The sequence below is a fragment of the Armigeres subalbatus genome, chromosome 1 (assembly GCF_024139115.2).
Source record: "Armigeres subalbatus isolate Guangzhou_Male chromosome 1, GZ_Asu_2, whole genome shotgun sequence".
NCBI lineage: Eukaryota > Metazoa > Arthropoda > Insecta > Diptera > Culicidae > Armigeres > Armigeres subalbatus.
This window is the reverse complement of record NC_085139.1, coordinates 113,677,668-113,697,770: the sequence shown is the minus strand read 5'-3', so window position 1 is coordinate 113,697,770 and position 20,103 is coordinate 113,677,668. Positions and strand designations below refer to the sequence as shown.

General features: G+C 44.4%; 1 protein-coding gene across 15 annotated transcripts in view; it reads left to right on the top strand.

The window, feature by feature from the left end:
* LOC134204977 (complexin) overlaps positions 1–20,103 on the top strand; it is a 1,044,191-nt gene that overhangs the window by 399,597 nt on the left and 624,491 nt on the right. For 10 of the 15 annotated variants that reach the window (XM_062679818.1, XM_062679815.1, XM_062679814.1 and 7 more), the window contains exon 2: positions 5,109–5,522. In XM_062679818.1, the coding sequence (XP_062535802.1) occupies positions 5,468–5,522 (55 nt within the window). In that variant the 5' untranslated portion in view covers positions 5,109–5,467. The remainder of the gene's footprint in view (positions 1–5,108; positions 5,523–20,103) is intronic. The other 5 variants (XM_062679824.1, XM_062679820.1, XM_062679821.1 and 2 more) reach the window with 2 other exon arrangements.

Sequence of the window (20,103 nt, the reverse complement as noted above, 5' to 3'; positions counted from 1 at the left end):
TAAATTTACATAAATTTCGCCATCAGAAACTAGCTTTTAACGAAATTTAACGGAATTCCGCGGAATTTCTAAACGTATTTGAACAAATATCATCCCGACTAGAACAGCATAACATAAAATTAACACAATTTGACCATATTGTGATATTTATAACTTATTTCGATACAATTTTGTTCTCAGTAGCCTTTATCTTTCAAATGTTGTAACAGGATTATATCATAATATGATTTGAAAAATGCTTTTCACCGAATTGCCCAACAGTAGGCAATTAAAATAGATGTAGCAAAGTCTCCCAGCCATAGATTATAGATATCACAACGCTGATATAATTTGAAAATGTTGCCTTATTTGTAATGTTGTTAATTTCATGTTCTCGAAAAATATTCTTGTTCAGGCGAAAAAAAAATATGATTCTTGATCACAATCTGGAGACATATCACGACCTGTAAAAAGTCCAACTGCACAGAAACAATATGTTTTGTATCTGATTCTGTTATAAATTTCTAACAAAATATGTTATTTTTATGATAAAATTGTAACAAAATTAGATAGTTTTTTGTTTCCAGTAGTGTAGTTTTTGATAGAAATTTAGATATTTTAACAACATCCTGCACCATGTTTCTAACAAATTTTGTTATAAAAATTTTGTATAACATAATAACATAGGATGATATAATTTTGATATGACCTTCTAGTCGGGATACTACAAAGTACTCAAATTACAAAAAAATGTGTTACCTGTACAAGTTTTTTTATATTGACGGTTACTATTTACTTAACCTCACTCCGAGTCGACAAATAGGGTGAATGATCCAATAGTGGAGGAACTAAGCTTAACTTGGATATACATTCGAAAGCGTTCCCCATCTATTTTATTGGAAAAATGCTTTCGTTGCAAGGACACGTTGGAAAAGGACACAAATTGGCATAGTGCTAACTCCACTTGTATCACTCATTGCTATCCCTGTAACCCTTCCACTTATATAATGATTCTCAAATTCACATAGCATAAAACGTGGATTATGATAGCTTTTGGTCACATTTTTTCACATCTGGTATATGGTCTCGACTGACACCGAGATGTGCTAAGTATGGAGGGTCCAGGTTCAATACCCGTCTTTGGCCGTTTTTTTTTTGTAAAGCAGCTCAGGATGTCGAAGTATAACGCAGACACAAACACATAACCAGTTCTTATTTTCCCGTGACCGGGGACCTAATGCTACTTAAAGCAATCAATGCATTTGTCGCAAACTATTGCAATCTGTACGCGAAACTAATGCAATATTGCGATAAAATGTTACAATCTCTGGTTGGGTGTAGACAGTTAGGCTACACGGCTTGATCGGCTTTAACCAACTAATCGGATTTCAACCATCATCTATGTGCCAAAATGTGTTGTGTTGCTTAATTGTGTTGGCAAAGCCACGTTGTGCTCCACTTTGTTATTCTGTTAGAAGGAATTCTCAAAGTACAAAAAAGAGCACCGTCGGACGGTAGTACCTTTTAGAATCAAACACTGTGAATTATTCAACAAGTTCATTATGTGCAATTGTATCACAAATGTGTTAAGATTAGAAATCAAGGATTTTTTCATGATTTTTTAAAGTTCAAGACAATACGCCACCATATGCCGCCATTATGTATTTCTGATACCAGTGAAGGTACCCCCAGTTGGCTCGGAAAGCTAACAAGAAGGCTGTACGATCTGCTGAGCGGTCTGACTGGAAATATCTTTGTGAAAATTTTTCCAATTTGAATGAAGTCAGTCGATTAAATAAAATTCTTGCGATATCCAAGTAGGGAGAAATACGGCTTTGGCAGATTTTGTTCTATTATCGGCAGGGGGGTTTTTGTCGACCAAATTTTATGAAATTTGGCCACAATATTCTTTGATATGCAAAGAACGTTCAGGCCAAATTTGAGCCTAGTCAGTCATAAAAAAAAACTTTGCCAATAATAGATCAAAACCTGCCAAAGCCGTCATTCCCCATATTTCCATGTTGGCGGAATTTGCAAGCCAAATGGCGACTATACTTCTTTTGATGAAGAACCGTTAGTCCACTTATTTTTTTCCTGGATGTGGATCTTCCTGATGTCTTTTCATGTCTTGGGCTCAAGCTCGTAGAATCACTACTGAATCGATTCAGTAGGCACTTAACAGTTTTGCTCATTACAAATCTCCAGGGGAAGATGGGATCTATCCCGTTCTTCTTCAGAGGGGTTTTGAGCATATCAAACATGTTTTGAAAAAAACTTTTAGAATGCAGTATTGCCACTGGGTATTTTCCCATATCCTGGCGGCATGTCACTGTAAAGTTTATTCCAATAGGAGGACGCGCTTCGTATGAAGAAACAAAGGGTTTTAGACACATCAGTCTAACTTAATTTCTTCTGAAATTCTTAGAACGTATTATCGATCATCACATTCGTGATGACTGTTTGGCAAACATGCCTCTTAATGTTAACCAATCTGAAAAATCCATCGTGACTCTTCTTTACAAGGTTGTCTATGACATCGAGAAAGTATTTGCTCAAAAGCAATCATGCTTGGGTGGGTTCTTAGATATTGAGGGTGTCTTTTTTGCGCGCAGAATTCCTATACCACAATTGTCTCAAGCGTGGTCATCTAGCTCGAGAATCGTATTTATGCCTATCGCACTTATGGCTAACGATCCCTCTCCAGGCCAACTGCGAATTGTAGTGTCAGCCTAGTATGTGGTAGGGTATACTGTTTGGCGTTGCTCAAATATTGATTCCCTGATCAAGATTTATAACGATAATTGTGCTTAGTTACGGTATAATAGGCTAAGATTTGAGCTATTATTCCCTATAGTATTCCCTGTGTCCATTTTCAAAGAATTTGGAATCTGTTCTCATCAGGATTGATTTTTTTCAAAAGATTGCTGAACGATGTACTGGTCCTTCTTGAAAAATGTGGCGTAGTAGGTGTTTTATATCTTTGAATGGTCATTGGTCACGTAAAATCAATGTGATAATATTTATTCAACCAATGTAAATGTACGATAGGTATGCGAAAGCGTCACCCTATTTTATAACCGTTTATCTTTGACCAAAACTTTGATCAAAGTACCAGTACAGGGTATGCAAAAAATAGCCTCGTAAACAAGGGAGAAAGAACTTATTTTCGAACATAAACCGTTTCCGAAAATAGCGCTTGGAATGATTGATCCATCCATTGATACGACGCGTATACATGTTGTCCTATCTCTCATAAAATTGCTTCATCCAACTTCAATCACCAATAGAACCACTGGGATGCAAATCGAGTAGAACAGAACCATCCTTCTTGGCAACATATATCGCCTGTTATCTAAACCGCATAGCAACACCACCTATCGATCACACTGGTGTACGCCCAATAAATCATCCCTCATTTGTAGTACGTGTCACGTATCACCAACTTCTTGTTTCAACAAAACGAAGAAAAACGGCCACTTCAGTTGCAGCTGCCGCTACGCAGTTTCGTTGTAAAGTTCTGAGTTTGTGGCCCTTGCTGCTGTTGGCTCATGTACTTTCGCAAACACTGTTGTGAATCGGTAGCCGTTCACTCGTCGTCTGGTTGGTTCAGTTTGCCGGAAAGCGATCCAAAGTTCTTGACTCGTAACCGACAGCTCTGGAAAACTACATATTATTCCGCATACGTAGGTCTGTGTTTGCCCTATTTATGGCCTGGTTTCGTCTACTCTACGAGTTCGGTGCGGTAGTGGAGCATTACGTAACGAAATCTCCTAGAGGACCGTTTTCTCAAACCCTCTCCCATCATCCCAGAACACATGAATGTGCAAACATAAATTATTTTAATCTATACGGGATAGCACCCAGCATAACAACCACCAGCCCCAGCGCCATAAATACATGCATGTTTAGGGTTCAACAATTGCACATTCAACCACCCAAAACAGGGCATAACAAGTGAAGTCATAATTTAGGGGTTTTCCTTGATTCAGTGTGGTTGTGCAATTGTGCAACAATTTGTGCGGCGACCACCACTGGCTGACGATGGAAACGTTGTCGTTTCAAACTCAACATCCTTCCGTCAGCGTGGTCCAGGCCGTCGTGGTCGAACAACTACCACCCGTTTGCTGGCTGTCACGATGCGATACTATGCTGATGACCCATGTTTGGATGCTGTAAAGTTTAATTGAATTTTAAATTTATCCCACCGCACGGGTATACGTGCGACCACAACACGGAGCATTACAACGTCAGTCAGTCGACCACCAGTGTGTGTGCTCGATGGTTGGGTCGATGGGCGGACCATGATGTCGAAGGTGACGTGTTCAAATGTAATTTATGCAAAACTTTTATCGATTACCGTGGTAATCTGATTAGCGATTCAGTGTTCGGAAGATCGGAGCGGATCAATCCGGGATGTTTAGCAGAACGTCAGCATTTCGATCTGAGAGCAGTTGCATGCGTACGTGTACACCAGATTCGGGAGTTGGTTGTTTTCCATGTTGATTCTTTTTATTATAGAAATAATCTCACCCTGAGTTCTAAAATCCTGGAAATTTTCCGATGCGCTTTTTGCTCATCAATGCATTACAAATTCAATTAACTCTACACACAAAGAGAATTCAGTGAAAAAAAAAATGACGAACAGATAATGTTATCTCTACATTTCAATACTTTGATGAAATTGATAACAATAATGCTGTATATTCTCCTCACATTCAAACTTTGCCGAATTATTTTTTGGCCATTAGGATGCTTCATCATTTTTCCTTACATTAAATAAAAATTAAGTTTTTCACCAAACTTCTTTTCTATTCCTATTTCAGACTTCTTTACTCCGGATTTTTGCTCCACCGCTACCCAATTCGATCGACCAGAGGAAGCAAGCAACCGCTCGGGCTGGACCAGAAGCAGAACTCCAACAAACTTTTGCCTCGCGAATTTATTTTCCCGCGCCACTATTGAAAAACAATTCGCCCGAACAAGAACTAACGATCACCGAAACTTGCGAAACTTGTTTCTTGCTATACACATTCTTTGCAGTTTTCTCCCCAATTACGTTGATAATCCCCCATACAAATCTTTCCCGTTTTCACCCAGTTCCTCACATTTTTTTCTCCTTTTTCTTCCAGTGAACAGGAAATACAGAAAACTGCTGTGTTCATAAATTTTAGGAACTTTTCCCCTTCTGCTACTTCTTGTGTCGTCACTCTCTGTCGCTCCTTTTCGTCAGCTGTGTTTTCCTCCCATCAGTTTACCAGCCGTGTTTCTCAGTTTATCGCGACACAGCTACTCCGAAAACAGGTGATTTACAATACTTGCGCGTGTGTAACTTGTTCCGGGACAAAGTAACAAATTCGCGACTTAGATTCATAAATCCAGCGAGTGACGTTGTACAGTGTTGTGAAGACTATTCGTTTCTTTTGAAACAACAGTGTGTTAAGGTTTTCGTTGCAACTGAAACAACAACTACAAAAGCAACCGAACCAAGATGGCGGCTTTCATTGCTAAGCAAATGGTCGGCAGTCAGCTGAACGCTGTCAAAGGTGAGTGATTTCATTAAAAATGTAATTTTTTGACCTACTGTTTACGGGGAATTTTAATAATTCAATTGATAAAATAAGTGAGTTATGAGCTGGTTATGATCCAGACAATAAGCAAAACGTAGTTCTTCAAATAAGAATTATTGTTTTGGTAAAATGATGCTTTAATTAACAGCTTACTGTTGTTCTATAGAACTGCTCTACACACCAGTTCAACCTATAGACCCTAGAATAGACCCTCATGAATTCCTAAACGAAAGAAGTAATTATCCTAAGCATATAGAATTTGTCGGTCACCAGTTGGAATTCTTTTTCCTTCATTATCATCGTCATCAAAAATTAAAATAATCACCCAAATTATCGTTGCCATACAGCGGAAAGCTTGCTCCTTGCTTGGCACGACTAGCAAAAAAAAAAGATGATGGAAAATTCTTTCCCGCAATTCTTTCGGGAGAATTATCAGCCATTTCTAGCGTGCTCCGCTCTGTGACGGGGTGAAATTTCCCTGCGAAAGGTGAGGAGTTGGTGGTGGTGACATCGGGAGAGACATATTTCCCATTAATCGAAAAATAGCGATCGTTAGTGATGAATTATTTATGAGAGCCGTGGTGGACCAATCATTAACGATGATTTATTCCGGTTTCATACCGGATGCGAGATGACTGGGAAAAGGGGGAAACAAAATATGAGCTTCCGGCGAATGATTAACAGCATCAAACAATCTTATGTGTTGTTCGTGCAATTTTATATCTACGAAACGAAATGTGATATCAGTGGAATAATTGGATTCCAAACGCAATAATAGAAATGGATGACATTAAATGCAGAATTTAAATAAACAAATTTAATTTTTATGCTTATTTTTCATCGCTGCAAGCTTAACCGACTTATTCCATTAAAATTGCGAAAACCATAGTTCTAACTACTGGCATCTACGAATCTATTGTGGTTTTGTATAAGGTGTCTCAAAACCTTCTAAATTAATCTAATTTTTCTTTGACTGTTAGAAAATCTGCGTAATGTATTGTGAGTTAAACGATGGACTAAACAAATCCCATTTGTTGCCTCTCTCGTACAACTAAGTTGCCCGAAATTCACAAAACAACAAAAATTTCACGTCAAAAACGAATATTTGGTTGGAAGCTCGTAGAATTAACACTCGTTTATCAAACAACAAAGTGAACACATGTATGCCTGTTTGTGGTTTTGTGCAGTATGCACAACTAAACGTTTTAGAAGTTGGAGCATTCAGTGCGTTTTAGATTCACAATTATGCCATTCGAGAAGCAATTTTTGCCTCATTTCAAGAGGCCCGGAAGCCACCTTTCAAAAGGCTCGGAGGCCTCCTTTCAAGAGGCCCGGAAGCCTCCTTTCAAGAGGCCCGGAAGCCTCCTTTCAAGAGGCCCGGAAGCCTCCTTTCAAGAGGCTCGGAAGCCTCCTTTCAAGAGGCTCGGAAGCCTCCTTTCAAGAGGCTCGGAAGCCTCCTTTCAAGAGGCTCGGAAGCCTCCTTTCAAGAGGCTCGGAAGCCTCCTTTCAAGAGGCCCGGATGCTTCTTTTCAAGAGGCCCGGATGCTTCTTTTCAAGAGCCCCGGAAGCCTCCTTTCAAGAGGCACGGAAACATCCATTCAAAAGGCCCTGAAGCCTTCTTTCAGGAGGCCTGGAAGCCTCTTTTCAAGACGCCCGGAAGCCTCCTTTCAAGAGGCTTGGAAACCTCCTTTCAATTGACCAGGAAACCTCCTTTCAGGAAACCCGGAAACCTCAATTCAAGAGGACCGAAAGCCTCCTTCAAAAGGCCCGGAAGCCTTCTTTCAAGAGATCTAGAAATCTCATTCAAGAGGCCCGAAAGCCTCATTTCAAAAGGGAAGCCTCAATTTAAAAGGGAAGCCTCTTTTCAAAATGCTCGGAAGTCTCCTTTCTAAAGGCCCGGAAACCTCCTTTCAAGAGGCCCGGAAGCCTTCCTTCAAGAGGCCTGGAAGCCTCTTTTCAAGGCGCCCGGAAGCCTCCTTTCAAGAGGCTCCGAAACCTCCTTTCAATAGGCCAGGAAACCTCCTTTCAATATGCCAGGAAACTTCCTTTCAAAAAACCCGGAAGCTTCCTTTCAAGAGACCCGGAAGCCTCAATTTGAGAGGCCCGAAATCCTTCTTCAAAAGGCCCGGAAACCTCCTTTCACCTCCTTTCAAGAGGCCCGGATGCCTCCTTTCAACAGAACTGGAAACCTCATTCAAGAGGCCCGAAAGCCTCATTTCAATAGGGAAGTCTCTCTCCAAAATGCTCGGAAGCCTCCTTTCAAGAGGTTCGGAAGCCTCCTTTCAAGAGGCTCGGAAGCCTCCTTTCAAGAGGCTCGGAAGCCTCCTTTCAAGAGGCTCGGAAGCCTCCTTTCAAGAGGCTCGGAAGCCTCCTTTCAAGAGGCTCAGGCCTCCTTCAAGAGGCTCAGAAGCCTCCTTCAAGAGGCTCAGAGCCTCCTTTCAAGAGGCTCGGAAGCCTCCTTTCAAGAGGCCCGGAAGCCTCCTTCAAGAGGCCTGGAAGCCTCCTTTCAAGAGGCTCAGAGCCTCCTTTCAAGAGGCTCAGAAGCCTCCTTTCAAGAGGCTCAGAGCCTCCTTTCAAGAGGCTCAGGCCTCCTTTCAAGAGGCTCAGAAGCCTCCTTCAAGAGGCCTCCAGCCTCCTTTCAAGAGGCTCAGAGCCTCCTTCAAGAGGCCTGGAAGCCTCCTTTCAAGAGGCCTGGAAGCCTCCTTTCAAGAGGCTCAGAAGCCTCCTTCAAGAGGCCCGGAAGCCTCCTTCAAGAGGCCCAGCCTCCTTTCAAGAGGCTCAGAAGCCTCCTTTCAAGAGGCCTCAGAAGCCTCCTTTCAAGAGGCCTGGAAGCCTCCTTTCAAGAGGCTCAAGCCTCCTTCAAGAGGCCTGGAAGCCTCCTTCAAGAGGCTCAGCCTCCTTTCAAGAGGCCTGGAAGCCTCCTTTCAAGAGGCCCAGCCTCCTTTCAAGAGGCTCAGGCCTCCTTTCAAGAGGCTCAGAAGCCTCCTTTCAAGAGGCTCAGAAGCCTCCTTTCAAGAGGCCCAGCCTCCTTCAAGAGGCCCAGAGCCTCCTTTCAAGAGGCCTGGAAGCCTCCTTCAAGAGGCCTGGAAGCCTCCTTTCAAGAGGCCCAACCTCCTTTCAAGAGGCTCAAGCCTCCTTTCAAGAGGCTCAGCCTCCTTTCAAGAGGCTCAGAAGCCTCCTTTCAAGAGGCTCAGAAGCCTCCTTTCAAGAGGCTCAGGCCTCCTTTCAAGAGGCCTGGAAGCCTCCTTTCAAGAGGCCTGGAAGCCTCCTTCAAGAGGCTCGGAAGCCTCCTTTCAAGAGGCTCAGAGCCTCCTTTCAAGAGGCTCAGCCTCCTTTCAAGAGGCTCGGAAGCCTCCTTCAAGAGGCCTGGAAGCCTCCTTCAAGAGGCCCCAGCCTCCTTTCAAGAGGCTCAGAGCCTCCTTTCAAGAGGCTCAGAAGCCTCCTTTCAAGAGGCTCAGAAGCCTCCTTTCAAGAGGCTCAGGCCTCCTTTCAAGAGGCCCTCAAGCCTCCTTTCAAGAGGCCCAAGCCTCCTTTCAAGAGGCTCAGAGCCTCCTTTCAAGAGGCTCAGAAGCCTCCTTTCAAGAGGCCTCAGAGCCTCCTTTCAAGAGGCTCAGAAGCCTCCTTTCAAGAGGCCTCAGAAGCCTCCCTTCAAGAGGCCCAAGCCTCCTTCAAGAGGCCTCAGCCTCCTTTCAAGAGGCCCGGAAGCCTCCTTTCAAGAGGCCCAAGCCACCTTCAAGAGGCTCCAGAAGCCTCCTTTCAAGAGGCTCAGAAGCCTCCTTTCAAGAGGCTCAAGCCTCCTTCAAGAGGCTCAGAAGCCTCCTTTCAAGAGGCTCAGAAGCCTCCTTTCAAGAGGCTCAGAGCCTCCTTTCAAGAGGCTCAGAAGCCTCCTTTCCAAGAGGCCCGGAAGCCTCCTTCAAGAGGCCTGGAAGCCTCCTTCAAGAGGCTCAGGCCTCCTTTCAAGAGGCCTCAAGCCTCCTTTCAAGGGGCTCCAGCCTCCTTTCAAGGGGCTCAAGCCTCCTTCAAGTGGCTCAGAAGCCTCCTTTCAAGTGGCTGGAAGCCTCCTTTCAAGAGGCTCAGAAGCCTCCTTTCGAGAGGCCTCAGATGCCTCCTTTCAAGAGGCTCGGAAGCGTTCTTTCAAGAGCTCGGAAGCCTCCTTTCAAGTGGCCTGAAGCCTCCTTTCAAGTGGCCTGGAAGCCTCCTTCAAGTGGCTCAGAAGCCTCCTTTCAAGTGGCCTGGAAGCCTCCTTTCAAGAGGCCTGGAAGCCTCCTTCAAGAGGCCTGGAAGCCTCCTTCAAGAGGCCTGAAGCCTCCTTCAAGAGGCTCCAGAAGCCTCCTTTCAAGAGAATCAGAAGCCTCCTTCAAGAGGCTCAGGCCTCCTTTCAAGAGGCTCAGGCCTCCTTTCAAGAGGCTCAGAGCCTCCTTTCAAGAGGCCCAGAAGCCTCCTTTCAAGAGGCTCAGAAGCCTCCTTTCAAGAGGCTCGGAAGCCTCCTTCAAGAGGCTCAGAAGCCTCCTTTCAAGAGGCTCAAGCCTCCTTTCAAGAGGCTCAGGGCCTCCTTTCAAGAGGCCTGGAGCCTCCTTTCAAGAGGCCCGGGAGCCTCCTTCGAAAAGGCCCGGGAGCCTCTTTTCAAGAGTCTCGGAAGCCTCCTTTCAAGAGGCCTGGAAGCATCCTTTCAAGAGGCCTGAAAGCCTACCTTTCAAGAGGCTCCAGCCTTCTTTCAAGAGGCCTCAGAAGCCTCCTTTCAAGAGGCCTCGAAGCCACATTTCAAGAGGCCTGAAGCCTCCTTCAAGAGGCCTGGAAGCCTCCTTCAAGAGGCCTGAAGCCTCCTTCAAGAGGCTCAGAAGCCTCCTTTCAAGAGGCCTCAAGCCTCCTTTCAAGAGGCCTCAGGCCTCCTTCAAGAGGCCTGGAAGCCTCCTTCAAGAGGCTCAGGAAGCCTCCTTTCAGGAGGCTCAAGCCCTCCTTTCAAGAGGCTCAGAAGCCTCCTTCAAGAGGCCTGAAGCCTCCTTTAAGAGGCCTCAAGCCTCCTTTCAAGAGGCCTGAAGCCTCCTTTAAGAGGCCCGGGAGCTTCCTTTCCAGAGGCCCGGGAGCCTCCTTTCAAGAGGCCCGGGAGCCTCCTTTCAAGAGGCCCGGAGCCTCCTTTCAAGAGGCCCGGAGCCTCCTTTCAAGAGGCCCGGAGCCTCCTTTCAAGAGGCCCGGAGCCTCCTTTCAAGAGGCCCGGAGCCTCCTTTCAAGAGGCCCGGAGCCTCCTTTCAAGAGGCCCGGAGCCTCCTTTCAAGAGGCCCGGAGCCTCCTTTCAAGAGGCCCGGGAGCCTCCTTTCAAGAGGCCCGGGAGCCTCCTTTCAAGAGGCCCGGGAGCCTCCTTTCAAGAGGCCCGGGAGCCTCCTTTCAAGAGGCCCGGGAGCCTCCTTTCAAGAGGCCCGGGAGCCTCCTTTCAAGAGGCCCTGGAGCCTTCTTTCAAGAGGCTCGGAAGCCTAATTTCAAGAGGCCCGCAAGCCTCCTTTCAAATGCCCGAAAGCCTCTTTTCGAGAGGCTCGGAAGCCTTCTTTCAAGAGGCTCGGAAGTGTCCTTTCAAGAGGCCTGGAAACTTTCATTCGACATGCTTGGAGGCCTCTCTTCAAGGGGCTCAGAATTCTTCTTCCAGTGGATGCCAACCTTTCCGGGATCGTGACCATTTTTATGATTAGCCAGAAGGCCCCCTGGATATGTCAGGCTGAAATCAAGAACACACTTATACAGTCAAATCTCCATGAGTCGATATTGAAGTGACCTTCGGCTCATGAAAGTACCGAGATGTGGAAGAGAAAATCCCTGGGAAGCTATTTGAAAGGACCATCACAGTAACCCAGAAAATATTTTTTGATATGCAAGAGACCCAATGAAAATGTCATTTTCGAATTTCAAAAAACGACATTGCTCGCAAGTTTCATTACCCCAAAATGTGACCCAATGCTAAATTTGAGCTCAATCGGACATGATTTAGGGTTTTAGTTTTGAAATTTCTACCCATGAAAATTTTCCCAAGGGGGGGGGGGGCAAATGAAAAGTCGAAAATCGAAGATTCTGAGCACCCCTAAATCATGTCCAATGGAGCTCAAATTTTGCATAGGGGCATATTTTGGGGCTTAGGACATGTTTGCGTAACGTCCGGTTTTTAAATTCGATGAAAAATTGTTTTCGCGTAATAAATTATATTGAAGTCCCAAAACAGTCGTTTTTCTTCAAAAAAAAAAATTGTCAATGTTTCATGAATTTGGAGTCTAAATAAAGTTTTGAATAATTAATAAAGTTTTGAATAATTTTACGGACCTCTAAATCATGTCCGATTTAGCTCAAATTTTGCATAGGGGGTCATTCAATTAAGATGTCACAGGTTTAAGGGGGGAGGGGGTTTAAGATTTTGTGACAGTACATATACCAGGCATACAAAAAAGCGTGACAGAGGGGGGAGAGGGGTTCTGAAATCTCAAAAAGTAGTGGACGTCATATTTGAATCGCCCCTAGGGGTATATTTTTGTTTACGAAAACTATTGCGTATCGTCCGGTGTTAAAATTTGATGAAAAAATAGATTCATTTTTTTTTAAATAACATCAGATCTCGTCGTTTCATGCATTTTTAAGTTATTTGGCATCAAAAACGAAAATTTGATTTTCGACTTTCCCTTTGGTCCCCCCTTGGGAAAATTTTCATGGATGAAAATTGCAAAACTTTGATGAATTTTTAGCACCCCGAAATCATGTCCGATTGAGCTCAAATTTTGTATGGGGTCATATTTTGGAGAAATGAAAATTGTGAGCAATGTCGTTAAAATTCGATGACAATTTTTTCCCCATAGGTACATTCCTTTGCCACCCTAGTCTTGATTCAGAGCAGGCCTGCCCAACCTTTTCAAGCCACGGGCCGAATTTCAGAATGGACACTCGCTGGCGGGCCACAAAATATTCGGTACATATTTATTATACATGCTGCATTGGAAGTCTATTATCTCCATTTGAAACTTTCCAAATATATTATTCACATCATTTAACGATGTTGAGGAACTGTATTCTCGAAAATTAGCGAATAGGCTTGAATATTTCTGTTGGAAGGATTCGACTGTTTTCTACAGGGTTGAAGAAATGTATCAGTTTTCGACCATCAATTGTGGGACATTGTTTCAATTTTGATTCAATAGTTTGCATGTTGGATAATGAAAGTTCGACGTGATGATCCCTGATTTGCAGATTTATGTTCAAGTCATTGAGATGTTTGGTGACATCTACTATAAAGGCCAAGCCACTCACCCATTCAGGATCATGCAGCCTGGGGATTGGTTTTCTGCTTCCATTTTCGTCACATAATTTGGAATTAATTCATCTGATCAATTTAACGAGGGAAGTAAGGAAATTGTCAAAATGCAACGGTTTCATGAGTTCTGAACAAAGTCATCAAGCTCCTACTGAAATCGAACTAGAGTGCGGCGCTGCAATCAACTAGGGGATACCGCCAAATGTTAAACGGCTAATTTTGTCGCCTATTGTTGAACTCCCATAAAAAATGCACGTGCGTTCAACAATAGGCGAAGAAATTAGCCGTTCAACATTTGGCGAATTACCCTAAATGATTCGAAAATAAAACCCGTGCAAGATCGGCCTGGTACGCCTAGTAAATAATAAGAAGTAGCTTCTCGAGTCAGCTATAGAAAAGCGTTCGGGTCGGATATGAAGTATTTTTACTTACACACCGCAGGCCATAAAAAATGGAGTCAAGGGCCGCATCCGGCCCGCGGGTCGTACGTTGGGCAGTCCTGCTTTAGACTTTAGATGCGACCCCTATGTTGGGCGTGGAAGGAGGACTCCTCTAACCCTACCTCTTTTCTAGTTTTAGGTCCCTATTGAAAAATCACGTGAATAAAGTCTCAAACAAACAAACAAAAATCTTTGGGCCTTTCCCTCCTGAAGAATTCAGGACCAATCACAAATAAAATGCTGTTTCCGGATTGGTAAACCAAGGCCTTATTCAGCCAGGCAAAACATGTTACATCTTCTGGGGAATATGAAATACCTTTGTACCAAAATGCCTTCACGCCAGACGAGATATATAATGTGTCAGCAATTCGCTTCTTTCTGACTTGTGTTCCACAAGGGGTACCTCATCATCATCATCTTCCATGTTCAGGGTTACACACCGCAGGGCTTTCTCAATTCGGAGTTATAACCACGGGCCACCCTCCAATATATGGAAATGAAAAATGATCCCCGACTAGCTGGCAGGAATTTCTTCCACCATCATCCAACGCCACATCACCGCACCAATGATGTAATTTATGGGCATTCGCATACATATCCCTCGCTTTATTGCTTCTATTCTCTGCATATGATGGACAAAGTACCCATCCAATGTGGAACAACTTCGTCCTTCGATGATGATCGATTGCCAGTCGCTCGACATGCACATTGTGCCACTCGCTAGCTGGGCCATTCCTACCACACGGTAGCGAAAGTGTGAAAGAACCAACCACGTGGAAACCCATAGAACAGGGCTTTTGTCCTACATCTGGTTGTGAAGTGGTTCGAAGCTATTCCAACAATAATTCAATATTAATAGAGAATAAAAGCAAACTGGAGAGCATTCTTCAACGCGCGCGCCCGCTGTATGACGAGACGGGACGCTTTTAATGGGAACGTTTTTGCATTCCCCAACAGCCATCCCTTCCGCGACTTGGAACGTTCACATGACAGACACTTAGCGGAAGCACATATAGCGCTGTGCACGATGGTGCTGTGAAAATGAAGTCACTGTATGGAAAATGAAGAACCCATCATCGCCACCGTGTCGGTATGTATGTGTGTACCATCCCCGTGATATTCAATGGTGATGTGATAAGATCCAAGTTGAGCAGCAGCACCGCTCTGCTGGGAGAAGGCAGCTGATGAGTTTCATTTTTTTCACTTTTTCATTTGATGTAGAGTGGGCGGTAAGAGTATGTGTTGTGTGATTTGCTTTCGAAACAAAACGCTGTTAAAACGTAATTGAAAAATCATGAAAGGAAGCGGAAGTAAGAATGCTTAGTTTTGTTTGTGTTGGAGCTAAATACATATAATGAAAAAGTAATGAATTACATCCAACAGCACCCTTTTGGATTAACTTCTGGCGTCATAGAGCAGCGCAACGTGGGGACTTTGATCTGAATCCGATAATTTGTTATGAACATATTAAAGGCAGCAAGGCATGTGCAGTACATGGAAATCCTTTCTTTTTCTGCTCGTTTCATAGATGAACTTTGTCTGTAACGCCTGTTGTGCAAAGCAGTAAAATAACTCAAGAACTACAAGCCCATCAATAATCCTGTATTATACACCCAGGTTTTTTTTACGCGGTTGGAATTCATTAATTTCTCGGTTAACCTGAACTTTCACAGCTTTTTAAATACCCCCTGAGTTTTTTTTGTGTGAACTTGTTCATGGGGTTAACTTATTGCTTCATTGACGCTAAAGGTCTTAAACGACCAAAACCAAACCGTGTAAAAAAAACCTGGGTGTATTCTGTTTTGCACTTAAGCAAAAAAAAAAACAAATTTGGGTCGAACAAATATTACTGCAGTGCTGTGGATGCCTGTGAATGTCCGTGAGTGTTTAAGAGCACAAATTACTGCAAGTGTGCATCCCTGAATGTCAATGGGTTTCCATAAGCGTCAATGAGTAGCAATGATATCTCGTAAAAGGCAATGAATATCCATGGTTGTTAACGAGTTTCCGTGAGTGTAAATTCACTTGAGTTCCAATTAGTGCCATTGAGTACCAATGCGAGCACTCGCTAGTGCCTATGGGTGGCCGTGAGTGCAAATTATTGTCAACGAGCTTCAGTGTTTGCCCATGGGTTTCCGTAAATCCAAATTAATGTAAATAAATGATCATGGGAACCACGAATACCCGTGAGTATTATTGAATTGCAAACTAATGCGAGTTTCAGAAAGCATAAGTGAGTTACGTGAGTGCAAAAATGCGCCCATGAATATCCGTGAATGCCGATACCATTGAATACCAGCAAGTGTCAAAAATATCAGAGTTGCCACGAATTTTGTGAATGTTCGGCGCGCCAGATTCTCTGCAAGCTGCAGGCAATCTGAGTGGCTGCAGTCGAAACTACGTTCCACTTCTCCTTCGCTTGGCACATCCTCTGGATAAGGGTATCCGGGGTTGCGTCCCGACCGCAAACGTCTAGCAAAGCTCTTCTTTCGACGTCAAAAAGGGGACATACGAACAGTATGTGCTCTGCAGATTCATCAACACCTGGGCAGTCATGGCAGACAGGGCCCTTCGCGTACCCAATCCTTTAGAGGTACTGCCGGAAGCAGCTATGGCCCGATCGGAAATGTGTCAGATAGAAGTGAACTGCCCCATGTGGTCTCCCCACCCGGCTCGATCCACCTACCATTAGAAGAGTTATCCCACTCGCGCTGCCATCTGGCAACCGAAGTCACCCTGATGCATTCGCGGGCTACTCTGGTGCCCCGTATCTCAAAATATTCCTCGTCTTACCGGATGATCAGTTCGACTTGTATCATGCTCGCAATCACGCAGGCTGCATCGTGTGATTTCGTGCGGTAGGCAGATATCACTCTGAGACACATCAAGCGGTAAGTGCTTTACAGATTCCGCGGGTAACTGGTTACCCCCAGAGGTCTCGCCCAGTACGGGCCGCCGTACCAAAGAATAGATACGGCAGCGCCTGCCAGTAGCCTACGTCTACTGGCACACACCTTGGAACTGTTGGACATCATCCTCGGTAATGCCGCAACAGCAGTCGAAGCCCTCTTGCACGCATAGTCGACATGGCTGGCGAAGGTCAGCTTGTCGTCTATTACAACCCCAAGGAGCTTCAATCTCCGCTTTGATGCGATCGCGACTTCACCCACGTGAATCACTGCATGTTGAACCGACTTGCAGTTGTTGGTGAGAACCACCTCCGTCTTATGTTGAGCGATCCTCAGGTGCTCATCCAATCCGCCACCGTGCTGATCGCGTGTTCTGCGGTTAGTTCTACCTCTAGAATTGACTCCCCGTAGACGATCTTAACACCGCACCAGCAGGGAACTTTAGCTTCAAGACCCCTTTATACATAAGGTCCCATAATACCGGGTCCAGTAGTGAACCTTGAGGAACTCCTGCGGTAATATGAACGCTTCTCTGACTGGCATCGATCTCGTATAATAGTATACGTTTCTGGAAATAGTTTTCCAGAATCCGGTACAGGCCCACCGGTAGGCTAAGGCCAGCTTGCGCTGTTAAATGCGTTCTTCACATCAAGTGTCACTATCGAATACCTCGCTTTTTCTGTTGAATCGCTATCTCGGCGGTCTTCACCACCAAGCTAATAGCGTCCAACGTGGACATACCCTTGCCGAACGGGGCAGGGCCATTTGGCCGAAACCCATTCGGCCGAAAGCCATTTGGCCGAATGTCACTAGGCCGAACAAGCCATTAGGCCGAAACCCATCTGACCGAAAGGGTCGTTTGGCCGAATGGGTGGTTTGGCCGAAATAAACATTTGGCCGAATGGGTCATGGGTAAATGGGTGAGACGTCTCACTTCTCTTTCCTCATTTCTCACTGCCCACTGTAAAAAGTGAGTAGTGAGGCGTCTCACTGCTCACTGTAAAAAGTGAGTAATGAGGCGTCTCACTACTCACTTTGCGTTTCTCACTTTTACAAGCGAGAAGTGAGAAATGAGGAGTGAGAAGTTAGACGTCTCACTTCTCACTCTTCAATTATCACTTCTTGCTGACGTCTCACTACTCACTTCTCGCTTCTCACTTTTGTTAGCGAGCAGTGAGAAATGAGGAGTGAGAAGTAAGATGTCTCACTTCTCTTTTTTCATTTCTCACTTCTCACTGTAAAAAATGAGAAGTGCGAAGTGGGTAGTGAGACGTCTCTCTACTCATTCCTGATTTCTCACTTTTCAGTAGACCACAAACAAATAGACGTAACACTATAGAAAATACCATCGATTGAGGGTTTCACAACTAGAGGCGCTAGCGTCGGAATCCTTCGAGTCTGACATTTCACTCTAGCGCCTTCTGGTGACAATGTCATACGAAATATTGTTTCGTGTAATATGCTCGCTAGATGGTGGTAGAGGAGTTGAGCGATGGATTTTTCAGAAAAATGTTCAAGCTGTTACGTCTGTTTGTCTGTGAATAGACTATTCGGCTAAATGTTCTATTTGGCTGAATGACCTATTCGGCCAAACGACCCTTTCGGCCAAATGACCATTTCGGCCAAACGACCCTTTCGGCCAAACAACCCTTTCGGCCAAACGATTTTCGGCTTAATGGTCTGTTCGGCCAAATGGTATATTCGGCCAAACAACTTTCGGCCTAGTGGCATTCGGCCAAATGGCTTTCGGCCGAATGGATTTCCCCTTTGAAACACGCTCTCTTACTGTTCTTGATGGCCTTGTTAAAGGCCAGTTTCGCAGCTCGAAATACTTCAAAGCGGTCCGCTCTTTCATCCTCGGTGCGGGCACGTTGCATCCATCGTCCAGTCTTGAGGCAGGTTGATCGAAGAGCCACAATCTCGTGACTCCACCAGTATACCGGCCGTCTGCCATTTCTCGGCAGGGCTTTCCTCGGCATGGTGGCGTCACACGCGCGTGATAGGACCTGACAGGGATCCCCGGACCTCGGATGTTGCACGCCATAGTTGATTTTAAAGCGAATTGCTAGATGATCACTATGGGTGTAACCCTCGTCTGGTACCAAACCAGGGCTGACAAACGTTACGTCAATCCATGCCTCGACCCCGTTCCTTCGGAACCATCATTGACTAGCACTGCATCGAGCTTCGCTAGCGTCTCTAGTAACGCTTAACCGCTTCGATTGGTGCAACAGCTAGGTCACTAGGTCAGACGATAGCCTATTGATCATCTGGTTGAACTGTTCTAATGACCACCTTGGTGGGACATAGCAGCTACAACATAACACACAATTGATCTTGGCTATTGTGACACCCTCAGCAGAGCAGTGTACTACCTCTTAGATCGGGTACCGTCCTGTCGTGCAAATAGTTATCGACAGGAACGTTGTACGGGTCGGACAAGAGGGCGACATCGGTCCTCGACTCCGAGACCAACTGCCACAGCAGCTGCTGGGCAGTTGCACATTAGTTAAGATTCAGCTGTGTTACTTACACGGCTTCTTCTTGTTTGCCTCTTCGATGGCACACGAAGATTCACTCATAACTTGGTTAAAGGCTTTTTGCCTTTCTCGTATACTAAGTATACGGTAAAGGCTATATGATCGCTCCAAAAACAAACTTTTTATAGAAGGCCCGGAGACCCATAGTGTTATATACCAATCGACTCAGTTCGACGAATCGAGGTGATGTCTGTGTGTGTGTGTGTGTGTGTGTGTGTGTGTGTGTGTGTGTATGTGTGTGTGTGTGTGTGTGCGCAAAACTACTCAAAAAATGTCACTCATTTTTCGGGCACTTATCCTCAACCGATTTGCTTGCAACAAGTTGCATTCGACGCAGAATCCTGTCCCATTGTTTCCTATTTGAAATTGGCCAGATCGGACAATGGGATCAGAAGTTATGGCCAAAATACAAATTCATACGAAAAAATCGCGTAAAAAATGTCACTCATTTTTCGGGTACTTATCCTCAACCGATTTGCTCGCAACAAGTTGCATTCGATGCAGAATCCTGTCCCATTGTTTCCTATTTGAAATTGGCCAGATCGAACTATGGAATCAGAAGTTATGGCCAAAATACAAATTCATACGAAAAAATCGCGTAAAAAATGTCACTCATTTTTCGGGTACTTATCCTCAACCGATTTGGTCGCAACAAGTTGCATTCGACGCAGAATCCTGTCCCATTATTTCCTATTTGAAATTGGCCAGATCGAACTATGGGATCGAAAGTTATGGCCAAAATAAAAATTCATACGAAAAAATCGCGTAAAAAATGTCACTCATTTTTCGGGCACTTAGCCTCAACCGATTTGCTCGCAACAAGTTGCATTCGACGCAGAATCCTGTCTCATTATTTCTTATTTGAAATTGGCCAGATCGAACTATGGGATCGAAAGTTATGGCCAAAATACAAATTCATACGAAAAAATCGCGTAGAAAATGTCACTCATTTTTCGGGCACTTATCCTCAATCGATTTGCTCACAACAAGTTGCATTCGACGTAGAATCCTGTCCCGTTGTTTCCTATTGAAAATTTGACATATCGGACTATGGGGTCGAAAGTTATGGCCAAAATACAAATTCATAAGAAAAAATCGCGTAAAAAATGTCACTCATTTTTCAGGCACTTTTCCTCAACCGATTTGCTCGCATTTGCATTCGACGCAGAATGTCTCATATTTTCTTATTGAAAATTAGCCAGATCGGACTATGGGATTAGATGTTATGGTCAAATTACTATTTATTGTGAAAAAGAGTTCAAAAAAGTCTAGCTCACTTTCTTAGCACTTATAATGCATTTATTCCCCAAGCAACACAATTTCAACAAATTTGGTTGCAGTAACCATATTGTGACTGAATCATATATAAGTTACTGTGATTGATGT